At 38.5% G+C, this 14,584-nt stretch overlaps 1 protein-coding gene across 9 annotated transcripts in view; it reads right to left on the bottom strand.

Annotated features, from left to right (window-relative positions):
• Positions 1–14,584, bottom strand: part of CPT1A (carnitine palmitoyltransferase 1A) — a 61,389-nt gene that overhangs the window by 24,643 nt on the left and 22,162 nt on the right. For all 9 annotated transcript variants that reach the window (XM_026082091.1, XM_026082082.1, XM_026082089.1 and 6 more), the window contains 7 exons: positions 12,493–12,580; positions 8,623–8,818; positions 7,295–7,483; positions 6,952–7,057; positions 4,986–5,102; positions 3,751–3,915; positions 2,435–2,569 (listed from right to left, as the gene is read on the bottom strand). In XM_026082091.1, the coding sequence (XP_025937876.1) occupies positions 2,435–2,569; positions 3,751–3,915; positions 4,986–5,102; positions 6,952–7,057; positions 7,295–7,483; positions 8,623–8,818; positions 12,493–12,580 (996 nt within the window). The remainder of the gene's footprint in view (positions 1–2,434; positions 2,570–3,750; positions 3,916–4,985; positions 5,103–6,951; positions 7,058–7,294; positions 7,484–8,622; positions 8,819–12,492; positions 12,581–14,584) is intronic.

Here is a 14,584-nt window from a genome sequence, read left to right as displayed (position 1 = left end):
TTACAGATCTGGCGTCAAACATGTAGGTCTGTTCAAACCAACTACTCTCAACAGCTCAGAACAGCCTCTGAATTAAAATTTGAGTATAGGGACAAGGTGCCTGCGTATTTCGCTCACCAGACTATTGGTGCATGCAGCCTTTCAATAAAAAAAAAAAAAAAAAAATCATACACCCAGAAGATGCCTTCTCTGTTTTAGCAGAATGTGCCCACATTTTGATAAAACCAACACCAGCTGCATAGCTTCATAACCAGGATTTCGACCTCTCATTAAGTACCATGTTAAAACATCTAAAATGTTTTAGGATTTACTTAAAATTTTATTTTAAGATCTCACTCAGCCCTGGCCTAAACTCTGAATAAAGCCCATTGTTCGGATTTAACACAGACAAGCAACCTTCCTCCCCATAAAGCTCCTACATGGGAATTAAGGGTTCAGTTTCATAGGGAGGCCACAGTTGTCTGAAAAACGATTAGCGGAAATGCAAAGATGTAAGAAGTCTTTGCAATAAGTGCTCACACATATGCTTATATCTAATGCTCATTAAACTGTAAAGAGCCCAGACTGTTTCATTTCCCTCTTAGAGAGGGTAAGTAACTACTATGCAACTGGCCACATGTAGATAAGCGAAGAGTGGATGGCTGATACTAACCTAGAAATTCTACATAAATAAAGAACTCAAAAATAATAATAAAAGTTTTCTTTCTATTTTAAAGGAATAGTTGGACATTTGAGATCAATAGCCAGCATCATTATTTTTAAATGCTGCTCCCCAGTGACAATAGTTGGCAGTTTTTCGTGAATTTTATAATGAAATGGCAAAAGACCTCAGCACTTTTCTCTTTTGCCTGTGCGGTCTGGCACACCAAATGACACAGATACGACATCAGCCAAATTCAGTTGTTATCAATGCTCACAAGGGAGCATAACAGTCACTTCCAAATATTTACTTCTAAGATGCACACAGCAGCCAAAAATCAAAAATAAGCCAACAGCAATATAATACTTTCTTGCAGTAAACGTTTATTCATATAATCACAGGGCTGGAAAAAGCCTCAACTGATCATTTATTTAGATATTTTTCTCTGCCCTAAGGTCAGATCAATCAAAAAATCTTGCTTGAAGGACAATTCCATAAACCAGTCTTAAAGATTTTCAAAGAAAAGCTACACAACTTCCCCAAGGAATCCTTTTCAGGCTTCCCACTGTTTACTTCCCTACTCATCACCTTTACTACCAGAAAAGGTTTTCCTAATGTATGTTTCTCGTTGAAATTTAAGTCCATCACTTCTTGGGACAGAGAGCAGACAGTTGCCCTCATCTTTGCATCAGCCTTTTTATCTACTTGAAGACAAGCAGATAAAACTGCCAACAATCGGTTCAGCCTTTCCTCACAGATCCTGTTTGTAGGCTTCTCACCATCCCTGTTGCTCACCTTTGGATGCTCTCCAGTGGGTCCTTACCTGCCTTCAAAGCACGGTGCCGAAAGCTGGACCCAGCACTCCAGCTAAGGCTCTACTAGAGAGGAACGCAAGGAGGGAAAGGACTAAAGAGCGCAAGACAAACCAGACTGCTCAGGACTGCCTTTTCCACGATGGCATAGCACTGGGTCAGCAYGCTATATCAGTGCTCACTTACTGATTATAGTCCTAGATTTAGGGTTTTTTATTAGAATTTCTACCCGTGAAGATGTTACTCACGCCTGGGYTGCAACACCTTTCATACACCCCTATTTAACAGCATCTTCTTTTTCAGGCCAAATTTCTATCTACTCCAAAGAACTGGAAATTCCATTTGACTTAAGTCATTGCATTGGCAGGTTTTGTTATCACATCAACTTCATCAATGGCAATAATGACTAGCAGTGGATTCAAGACAGACTGTCCTCAAGACAACTGTCTGCCACCAGACAGACAGTCTTTAACCTGATGATACATTCTTCCATTTTGACAGCAAACCTTTTAATCAGTACTGTCTAATTTTTCCAAACCAAGAGGCTTTCACTTAGGCTGCAATTCCTTTGTTTGTTGACTGGAGCTTCAAAGTAAAAAGTCCACTGAACTCAACATATGAAAGCAACTGTTTCTTTTCTAAGAGTAATATTTGCTTCCATGTCAGAGATGAAAGCTTAACTGATATGATTTACTTTTTACAAATCTACATTCAAAGTTTCACAAATCAAAAATTTCACGAGTCATTTCAGTCTTCTGAGCTGTAAAAATCAGTGTATCTGGTTAAGTTACTGCTGTTCTCTTTTGTTGTAGCCTTGAGGTCCTGTCCTTATTGACAGAGGATGTAGACAAGTATCTTACGCTGCAGTTAACTGCTCACAACAAATGCATCCATTTAAGAACTATCTGGGAAATGACATGGCGATCCAGTGATAACGCATATGCCTCACGCATCATATTAGGAAATAATGTAGTGCACTTACGCTTTCAGTTGGGTCTTCCATGGCTCGAACAAAATTACAGGATTCAACAGTACATGAGCGAACAGTTTCAGTCCTGCCTTCTCTGAACAAGCGGGTCATCGAGGCTTCATACGTTAAAGAAAATTTTCCCATGTCCTTGAAAGAGGAAAAATAACAACCTAAGAAGTTTACCCAGACTTTGCTCCTCTTTCTTAAGAAAGAGTTCAAGGTAAGCATACAGGATATGAATCATTTCACAAATTAAACTCGACAACACACACTTTCAGCAGGCCACTATTAGCAATCTTACCTAAAGACAATAAAGACAAAGTAAGATTAATAATGGCAATTTGATAAGTGTTATCAGAAAAACCAAACTAACAAGGATTACTTTACRCATCTGCATTCAGTCTTCTTTAGCTTCTGAACCCCATCCAAACACTATCAAAAACCCATCAGGAAGCTCAGTGGCTTCCTAAATTAACACAGCTGTGGTGAGAAGTCTAGAAAACTATGATGCCCTTAAGGGTATTTTCACAACCAAAAGTTTTATAGCATGGAGAGGCATGACAGCATGGAGATTTTCAAGCATGAGAGAACCGATAATGGTCTGCTAGCCCAAAAAGCATGGCTTCCATATTTCCTGCAGACACACATGATCTACAGATTAAGGTCTGCTAAATGATACGAGTTTATAAATCAAACTATTTGCCATGTAGCCACCCTAACCAATGGCAGCAACGATTAAGTGGTGAGAGCAACCAGGAGATCTACACGTTTTGATATTCCATTTGTAATTACATAGCAGAAATAGAGCAAGACAGCATCTCAACAATGACAGCCAGAAAGCAAAGACAGCRGAAATCTAATACACAGGTGTTGTCTAAAAGCATGTTATAGAAAAGGCAAAGGCAAACTAAGAAAAATCACAGGCAGTAATCTCGCCATTAATCTTGTTAGGGAGTGTCCATGATTATTGAACTAAAGGAAACCCCAAAATAAAAATAAATTGAATATGGTTTAGACTGTAAAGTTAGTAACACGCCTACTTGAATTTTTGTACCTACTGCTTTCAAGTCCAAAATAACTAGTTGATCTGTCTCTAAGCAGAAGAAAAAAATCTGCCTAAGGGTCAAAAAGCCAACCTTTGGACAATGAATTCCCAGCTAGTAATCTATTTAGGGCTTGTTCCAGCTTCCACTAAGTGTCTTTAATAACCTTGCACAGACTCAGGGCCTATGTACTTTACACAGCCATATATTTTTTAATCACAAGTACACAAAGGTACTACATCCAGTTTAATGAGGTTCTATAAGCTCAAAACAGTCTGTTCTTACCCGATAGTGAGCAAGCTGCAGGGCAAGTTGCACAAAGGCATCAGGGCTGATTTTTGCTTTCTTGATTAGCCCCTTCCCAAAGGCATCAAAGAAAAATGAATGGAAGTCTACATCATCTGCCAGAGCTGTGGCAGTGCTCAGAGACCTCTCAATCACTTCTTGGCACTAAAAAAAAAAGAAAAAAAAAAGAAAAATTTATATATACACACATACATGAATATAGTTTTAAGTATAATGTACCTTATATATTACATATTATACATAATATAAATAAAATATATTAATGTTGTGTAAATATTAACTTTCATATAAAATACACAAATGTGCAAATACACACATATGCATACATTCAATGGCACCTGAAAGAACTGACGAAAAAGTACAAATATATTTTTAATTGATAAATAAGATATCTTGCTATTACGCACGCCCGTCAACATCATTGTCTACATACTCTTTTTTTTTGGAGGGAAAGAGGGAGTTTTTTCAATCGCCTGACAATTAAGATTCAAGTAGCCAAAAAAGACACTCTGGGCTTTCATTTTTCAGATAGAATAGTTAAGCTTGTACATATATATATTTGGAGTCCAACAGAATTTCACATCCCCCCCCCCCCAATATTAAGACTTTTCAGATCACTAGAACATAGAAAAGTGACACGCAGATATGGAATGGCAATGACTGTGTGGCTTCTGATCTGCCATACATGCCTAATTAAACATATCGCCAAACCACTACCATTTTATTTAAAGTTAAAATCCAAATAGGGTTAGGACAGTTTGTCCTGAACTCAGGCAAAAAACAAACTTTTAGATATGCAGACAGAATTCTGGACACAAAAAAAAAGACAGTCTCAGGGAAACCTTGCACTCAAGAGCATCTGTTGTGACAACAGCAACGAAACCTCAGCCACTTAAACCTCGCTGTAGTACAGTAACCATTTAAAATGGGCGGCCACTTATTTTTGACATGTTACCAAGAAGAAAGATCTCTAGCAAAAACTTGACGTTCCCTAGCCAGAAGTTTGAAAGTGGCATAAAACAAAACAAAAAACCCTGAACACCTTACTACGGTTTTTAGCAAACAACTGATTAATGTCCGTGTATGTAGAATACGCATCTTATGGGACTTTCAAGAAGTTAAAGCACCATATCAATAAGGTAACTACTGAAGGGATACGACTGCTCAGGAAAAGAGCAACTGCTTCCCCGACCCATTAGTTGTTCTGTACTCACTTCTTCTGGAATCTCCCACTGTAGTTTGGTAGGAATAGGAATATTTTGATTGCTATCTCCTCTGCAATGTCCATCTTCCGAATAGCCCAGTTCAAGATACTCTGTTGTCATTACGTTCTGCAAAGAACGGAACATCTTTTGAATTACAACACATTACATGCAGCTGTCAGATTAGGATTTCACCGTTAAATTGGTACACTCCATTTTCAATACACAGTGAAATACAATATACAATAATTTTCAAACTCTGAAAACAGCTGCAAGCAAAGCCCTCTGTTCTACCTCTTATTTTAAGACATTTTTACTTCTGTTACGAGTGGGAGAACACCAAACATGCACAGAAATGCCCACACAACTACACCAGTGCCTTCTGTTAGATGTTACTGACATAATTAAAATGTTTCAATTAAAAAAACACCCTAAAGTTGTCAGTATTAAGAGCGAGTCTTAGATTTCACAAGCGTTGTTCAATTTAGATTCTGAAGAGATTCTACAGGTTTGTTACCTGTTAAGACTTGGGCATCAAGAAACATTTCACAGTAAGTGCATACCCCTGCAAGAATTTAATAAGGAACACTTCGTCCTTTTGAAAATTTACATCCTACCTAATATTGCAGCATATTTCATACGTGCTTTAGAGCTTTTGGGTGGGGAAGTGGAATGTTTTCAAGATGACCAATRGGGCAAAGTACAGAAATGAAAAAAAAAAAGGCTCTGTCCTACAAGTTTCCAAACAGCATTCTTCATATAAAAGTCAACTGATCTGCTCAACATGGAAAGGAGAAACTTGCCGAAAGCCTATTACACATTCTACATACGTATTTCTAATCGCTAGTTTAATTTAGCTTTCTCACTTAGCAGACAGAACATGCCACCCATGAAATAAAATCTAATTCACTGTAATTTTTTCTAAAAATAGACAAGCTATAAACAGCTAACCACAGGTAATTTTCTAGGAAATGAAATTCTATTTATTTTATTTTAGGCTTTTTAATTCTTAGCAGGAAATGCGGCAACTAATAGTAATTCTCAAGCACAGAGACATGAACTGAAGTGTACCAACCATTCTCTAGAAGAAGATAAAAACAACTCCTTTCCACTGAGCAGAATAGCTAGTCAAAGCTAGACTGTCAGGCTAATCTCAAATCAGATTTGTCGTCTTTCTTCCCTGGCTAGTGATTATAATTAGGATTTTTTGTTTTTACGCAAATGGATACTCTCAGATAACAAAATTAGGAAGTGACTTGGGGCACCAGTCAGGCCTGAGACCCATTTGCACAAATGCATAATGAAATCAGAATTAGTTAATGCTTATGAAAGAGTTTTGAGAGATGCAGTCACATAATTTGCTTAAACTTCAAAAGGAAAAAACACAAACAAAAAAGGATTTCAAGCAATAAGCTATGCTCATGATGAACGAACCTGACAAAAGTGCACCGATTCCATTCACTGAAAATAAATACAACTGCCAATTTAAAGATCGTATCAATCTGAAGCTCATGATGCAATGGCTTAAGAGGAACAGTTAAACTCAGTACCATTTCTTTAAGTTTTGCATGCAAGTGTGGGGTTTGGGGGTTGTTGTTTTTTTTCCTTTCTTTTTTTTTTTCTTCTTTTTTAGAGCTCAGTTCTTCAGGAGCATGTACGCATGCAAAATAAAATGTCCTATCACAGAGGCAACCACCCATTGACTTAGACAAGTTAGCTGAGGGTTTTTACCAGCTTCCCATGAACACACCAATGTTCATTAAGTTACAGTTATGACCATTAAATTAAGGCAACGCAATCTGTTTTTAGCAAGCTCCTTTAAATTCTACAGTCACTCTAAGAGTCAGACAGAAGCAGTCCCGTAATCACTTATCAGCAACAAACACACACGACTTAAAGGGACCTCGTGATCTTCAGTACTGTTGCGTGGACAACATCACGCGACCTTCTGCATTAGCTGCCTGTAGAAAACACTTACCTCCCAAAGGTGTCCGACAATAGGAGCATCTGCCCAAGAGTGCTCTGCATTCAGGCCAATTCTGCCATTCTYGAACACAACAAGAGTGAATGTTTTATCAAACCACCTAAAAAAGAAATTGGGAATGTTTCTAGGGTTTTGTGGCTTTTAAAAACATTTTTACACCGCAAGAGAAACGTCATCTCTCTCATACAAAGTCACCTACCAATGAGCAAATTTCTATGTTTTAAATAAACAGGCATAATTTTATCAGCTTGTAAGACATTGATTCGTATGTATTGGATACGTGAATCAGTACCGTTATATCAAAGAGAAGGGATTTTCCACAAAGTGAACACTGTACCTGTCATAACATCTGCCATGTATTAGGGACTTTGCATACATATCCAGTGATGTCACCGGGTCTTCCTTCCTGTACCCTTGCTCGATGTCATCCAGTGTCACAAAAAATGCTGCTTTTTCAATGGCATCTAGGGACTGCTTGTTCTTTCCACGGCTAAAATAAGCCTGCCGAGCTTTAGCCCATGGTACTCTGTAGAAAGAATTTGGTTTATAGCCAGCTTACATAAATTAGTCAATGTTTTAGCAATGTTAAGATCACTAGAAGACAATCTGTGTATATTTTTAATCAAATTTAAAGCATCTACTTTCATTGCATTGAAACTATACTATCAGGGAAAAGTTCCAGAAGTACACGTACAGCGGAATCCTAGGAACTAACTCACATATCACACTGATTTGAAGCTTATTTTTCCAAAATTCAGCATCTTGCCTGCACGCAAGATGCATAGCCCGTATCATCTACATTTGTAATTGAATAAAAGAAAGCATCTATTACACAGGAGAAAAAAAAATAAAAAAATCAAATAGTATTAAGTCATGAAAACAATCCACAGATATTAACATCCATTCTTGTAACATCTAAACATAAGAGCCTGGGTAAATCTCCATGAAAAGATCTACGATAAATGCCCCAAACATATCTGAAGTTAAAGCAGTCCTGAACGTTCACAATGAAATTTCTGTATAGTTGTGCCACATTTACTTATAYATTCAAATGCTTTTCCAACTAAAAATTTATCTCTAAAAGCAAGTGTGAAAAAAGGAACACCACTGAGTAGGAAAGTGCATTAAAATTCAAGACTCCTCCTCTCCCCAGTGTCCAGAAGAAACCAGACAAATTGAGCTGTAAGCCTGTCAACAATTTAACTGAATTCAACTACCTTGCATCTAGAACCAACTGGTTAAGTACTGCTTTATTTTGCAGGTTCAAATCACGGATATGTGATAGTAGTTACTGAGTTCACATTCTCAGTCTTAAATTTAAGATACTCTTTAAGATACAAATTGAACCCAGAACAGATTTAAAATTTAAGTATGCTCCGCACTGGGAAGCTTCTAGTTACTACCCTTACAATAAAAATTTTGCACAATTTGAGCAAACTTTTGAGTTCCAAGAAGTATAGGGAGTCTGCACATAGGGTGGCCATCACCAAGTTACTTTTAACTCCAGTTGAGCTGATCAGCTGTTACACGTCAGCAATGGATGAAATCAGTGGTCATGATATAATTCTGACTGCAGACGGTTTTAAAAGTTCCAAAGCCAACGCTTAACTAGTACATTATGCAACCGGCTCCAAGTATTAGAATTAATATGAAAAATAATCCTACCTATCTCCTGCAGTGAGAGCTGCTAGCTTCTGCTCCCCAGCCTGAGGCTCTGAAGTGTCGTCAAGAATTCTTTGCATCTGCTGTTCGATTTCTCGGGGTTTCAGCAGTCTACCATCGTGGTACAGCCACACTTTGAAGTAACGCCCCTTATGATACACTACAATGTGTTTGCTGTCTTTCACATGCTGGAGAGTATCTGGAATTACAATCGGTTACGTGAAAACAAAGCTGAAGTCTCAAAACGTTAATACACTAAACATTTGACATTAAATAACATCAAATGCGCACCGCATACAGTATACTACCAGTTAGCCTAGCCTATTTATTTTTTAACAAGTAGCAAGTACAGCGTAGAATTAACACTATTGGTAGCCCACATTATTTCAGGATTTCAGCACACAAAGAATGCTGCATGAAAGTGTCAGATACCCAGATGTGATAATTATTTGCAYGTGTAACACCAACAGTTTCCATACTAGATGCCAGTATTAAGCAACTAATTCTGTATTTCAGTAACTGCAAAGTGAGCCCTGAGTCTGTAGTTTGATTAGGCAGTCAGCAAAAGAATGCTAAATGAGTCTATGTGAAGGTACTTTTAAACCACCAGTGTTCAAGGGCTAGACAGCTCTTGGAGCAAGCTGGGGGAAATCCACAAGAGAGCCCAAATTAAGTCCTATGAGCTTCTGTTCACATTTATCCTGGCAGATACAGAGCAGAGTACTCCATGTATGGCCATAAAGTGCAACGTTATGGTAATCAGCAAAGGAGAAACCTAGGCCACAAGTTCCTCTTAACTTTATTTACAAAAATGAGGACCAAGTCTCAGAAAAGAAGTCACAAGTCTGACAAATTTGAGAAACACAGTACCATTGAAATGCTTTATACTTTGGGTGCTCTCAACTAGCCATAATGTTTTGTCAGATAAGCTCCATCTGTTGATCAGAAGCAGTTATATGTTTGAGCCTTTGACTATCCTCCTGGCACTGCCTAAGCACCACTCCCCAACTGTCAAATTTCCAAATCTGTTAATATAGTGAGCTATGAACTGAGGAGAAACGACACAGTTGCTTCTTCTGCTCCTGCACTGGAGACAGTAGCCCACAGAAGGGCGAAAAAAGCAGCAGAGCCATCATCTAGTGAGGTAGCTTTCTCCATCATCCCAACCAGAGTCAGGAAAGCATCTGTGCTCATGTCATGTACATGATGCATCCATGCAAAAGGACAACTCTTAAGTCCAAATGCAAAAAAAAAAAAAAGCATGCAACATGTTGCACAGGTTTCCTATGGTTAATGGGAATGGAAAGACATAAAGGYTCTTCTCTGCTTAAAATAAACAGCTTACTCCACCATGTACCTAGCTATAAGACATGAAAATTAAACAATTGTGCAATTGTCAGATATAACGTCTATTAAGATTTTATCAGCAACCACATGAAAGCATTAAAACAAAAAAGAGATGCTGCTCCTGTAGCAACCTTAACATACTCAAAAGATCATTTAAAGCAGGCAGCAAGAAATCAAGCTACTTTTCAGAATTTGGGGAAAATATATTTTTCAGTAAGTATTTGAAAAACAAAGATAAGTCACTTGTGCACAGGCAGAATGAGATAAGTCTTTTCTTTTAGAAAAAGAAAAATATGAAAAACTGAAAAAGCAGAATGGGAAGTGAAAAGCACTTAGGAAAAGAAGTTAACTTTACAAAGCTGACTGTATTTCTATTTGACATACTTTAAGCCTGAAGCAGGAGAAGTTAGGGGGAAGTATAAACAGGTACAGGATGTATTTTAATAGGTGTTATAATTAGAACATGCTGATTTTATAGCTTTTTGGCAAAACTCAGTTCAGACTGACAGAACCCCAAATTCAAAGTTATACGCAAACAGTTCATACCTTTTTTTTTTTTTGGGGGGGGGGGGGGGGGCGACACAAAGGCAAGTGCTTTCAGTACCTGAAGTATTCCAACTGAGAATAGCTCATACACTACAGCTGCCTAAAAGGCAGATTTTTAAAACGTGCTAGTATCTAGGACTATAAAGACCACAGTTAATGTCAGAGTTCATGATCATGGGTTTCCACAGTAGGGAGGTACCTTTCTGTCAGTTTTGCAGATAAGGAAACTGAGGCATAGCTGGGAAATAATTTCTCAGTAATCTACCGAAAGACCAGCAGCTGAACCGGGAGTAAAATCCTTATCTCCGATACAGGCCCATGGCTTTGTTTATTGGATAACACCTCCCCCCACAAAAAACGTATTCGATACAGGACAGCAAATGCCAGCAATCCTGCATGCGCTGCACGTAGGCAGGGAAAAGAGAAGCAGACATATACCTGCGTCTGTTTAGAAACTCTTAAGCTTATTATTCAGCAGCTGAGAGGGAACTAATGCACTCAAAGGCAAGTGGGAACATAAGAGGGGATTACACATCTCGAAGAAACTGTAGGTATGGGAAGAAAAAAAAACAACAAAACAAAAACCACAATCTCTCATCTTCAAGCCACAGTCTGTATGTGCACTCCCAGCGTAGGTGACTAACCAACAACCCCTTGTGTTCCAAATTACCAGCAACTCTTTCACGCTATTCGTGACTGTAAGGATAACTTGGACAGATGCCATACTCCATTCTGGAGGCTGCCACAATGGCATGGTGCTAGGTAAACGCGTGAATTCAATTCCCAGAGGCTGTTCAGCAGATATCCACAGCAGAGAGGCCTATGGTATAGCTCAAGGTCTTATAGAAAGCACTCCAACAGCAAAAGAAGCTCAGCTGTGAGAATATTAGCTGAGAATAAAGCTGCAAAAGCTTGAAGCTCTTCAGAACTTCCAGGACAGCTGGATGCAGGAATTTTAAAGCTCCAATCCACTACAGAATACACACCAAAGTGCAAGTCAAGTGTACCTTGACCAAACCAGCATACTAGTTAAGCCCGAGATATAACCGTTCAGTACGGCAGGCACCAACATTTACACCAGCGAATGAGTTTCCGGAGAAGTCGATGGAAAGTCTGGAACACGTACCCAGAAAAACCATGCATCTTACAGAGGTCTGTCTATTATTAAAGAGCGCCACTCTTACTTGGGATGAGCAATCAAACTCTAATACGGATAAGCGATAGGATCCTTGCCATGCGATGGAAGGCAGTTAAAAAAAAGGAGATGGAATATCCCAGAATTACATGGTTAACTGCCTCCCTTTATTCAGCATTAAAATGTAAAAACTTAAGTTACCCACAACTTAGGATAATCAATCCATAACTGGCAGTTGGGGCAGCGCAGAAGCTACGAAAAAACAAGTATACACTTTTCTTAGCGTGGCTGGTATTTTATAATGCATTCAAATGGTCACGGTTAACGGTGGGGTTGAAATCTTTGACAGGACTAAGACTGTACCTGTCTCTAAGCCATGTAAACAACTTGTGTTCATACTGAGAAGAACACATTGAGATGGTATTGTGAATCAGAAGCTGAAAGGAAAAAAGCAAAGTCAAGCAAACAAAAGACGACAGACTTTAGAATGGCTGAGATAAGAGAACACTGCTTTCACAAAGATAACATGGATACCAAAGGAGCCTGAAGAAGCAGAATGGAAAAAAGTAAAGGTTACATATAAAACACAGGGCAGACAACAGTTTGCTGAAGTCAGCTTTTAAATAAAGGAAGAGACAGAAAACACCGAAGTTCCAAAGTCACTCTAAAAGGAAAAATATTTATGCACTCTGTAGTGATTCATTGAATTCTGAGAAACAACTACAATGGTGACCTTTACATCTTTCAGATCCTTACCTGGGAAAAGGAGATTTTAGCAGAAAATACCTCCCAAACCCATCTGAATTCCCTGAAGGTGTTCCTTCTCCTTGGCTGGTCCTGCTTACCTGTTTCCTCTCCCGGGATACGGGAGGTATTAAACATCCGCTCCCACTGAGCTGAGCAGAGTGGAACAGTAGATCCCAGCAGAAGAATCTATGCCGCAAACAGATTAAAATTGTAATTTTATATATATGTGTATATATATATATAGGCAGCAATTTTAAAGGAAAGTAAAAACAAAGTCTGGTTAAAGAGAGGCTGTAGAACAGAAGATTTAAAATGCATCAACTGAAATTTGTTCCTTGTCTTCCCTTGAACTACGCATGGAAGATTGCACTGACATTCCAGTAGCTGCAATTCTTTCTCTTCTTTTTTTTTTTTTCCCCCCTCCCTATTAAAAACTCCCCCTTCAGAAGGGACGACTGAAGCAAGCTATCAACTGAAATCCAAGGAGCTCTCAGTGGCCAGACTGGGTGCAAAACATACACATGGAGCAGGCATTATCTCTTAATTTCTTATCTTTTGTTCCTATGGATCCACAAATAAGTTTAAAAGTTCAAATTCTCGCATTTTCAGTTATATACAAGTAATCACATCCCTGCCATGACCACCAACAGAGCTACTTCATTCTCTAGTGAGCATTTGCTCACTGTGCAGTGAAGTGGGGAGAAGAAAAAAAACACAAAGAAACCCCCACACACTCACCCAAGCGCAAGCATTGGTGTCAAAGCAAAACTACCACCCAGCTGTATGAATACTTGGGCTAACAAGAGGACACTTCTTCCCTGGCAGTGGTGACAGCACTTTTGTCACATAACTAAGAGCTGGTGAGAGATCTACCACCATAACACATTATGAGAGAGGGAATCCTACATTCAAAATACAAATCAAAGACCACAGAAACACCACTGGGATAGCATTACCCATGAATAAAGCCAGGTAAAACTCAGTACTACGAGATACTAAACATTTAGTAATACCTAGCAATACCTTCTTCACTGAAGCCAGTGTGTAAGAGAAATCACAATATGACAGAGAAGCGCAAGGGCGACCTGTGCTGAAAGTTCCTTATAAAGCAGTATTAGCGACTACTCAGCTGCACTCTTTCTTTTCAGACAGATTTTCTTACAGTCACAAAATCCAAATCAGGATCTAATTTTCTCTGAAGTCTGGAGCTTTTCAAATGCAGTTTTGCCTGCCTAATACGATTTCTTAGACACACTGTATTTGTTCCAATCATCTGGGTAACATGTATATAAACAAAACAGGAGAGGAATTTCTCTAGGACATCTGCTTTGAAGAGCACAACCGTTCAGAAACCAGTTTCTTCATGTTTCTTTGGGTGTATGACACTAGGTGCATACTGCATCCATTTCAGTGTCATAGAATGAGTATGCAGGCTGGGGTTTTGTTTAAATAAAATATGGAATAGAAATAAATCTAACACTTGATTGTTGCCTGCTTGAAGGATACTGAAGCTTTCAGGAAGCCCAGTGTCCTGAGGTGATATGAGGTAAGTACTTTGAGTAAATCATGAAATTGCTTACATTTCATTTCAGAGATTTTTTTTTTTTTAATTCACCTTTTTTTAAAAAATAGCCTAGCTTCAGGGTTACATCCTGTTAAGAAAAGATTAAATCCCAGCAACAATCATATTTTAATTTCCACCTTGATAAACCAAGTCAACTGATTTTTCCCGTTTGGGACGTTTACTTAAGCTAGGCAACTATACAAGGAAATCTGAAAGAGACGCATAAATATGTCCTGCTTGCTTTCAAGTATAGTTTAAAGTTCAGCGTACAATACAGCCTATTTCATATGATCCACCTGCTGCTATTGCAAAGATTATTTAAAATTCTCCCTTAAGAATGGTTTTAGCAGCAAATATGTCAACATGTTTTCCTGCTGGGAAATTAGGATTTCAGCAGCTGCTTAGTGCATACCAGTAACTTCCATTAGATGGAATACTTAAATAGAAGTACAAACCTCTATTTGTCTTTTGGACAAATACATATGTTAATTTTAAATACTGCTAATACAGCAGAGGATTTTTTCAGCTGACATGAGAGGCCTGTATTTTTGATAGTTGGTAGTTTCCATCCATGCGCAGCTTAGCTGACAGCCCAGACATTTGAGTCCACAAATTTAGTTACATTT

The sequence above is a fragment of the Apteryx rowi genome, unplaced genomic scaffold (assembly GCF_003343035.1).
Source record: "Apteryx rowi isolate R43461 unplaced genomic scaffold, aptRow1 scaffold_566, whole genome shotgun sequence".
NCBI lineage: Eukaryota > Metazoa > Chordata > Aves > Apterygiformes > Apterygidae > Apteryx > Apteryx rowi.
Note: the sequence above shows the minus strand (reverse complement) of the source record. Positions and strands in the feature narration are given on the sequence as shown.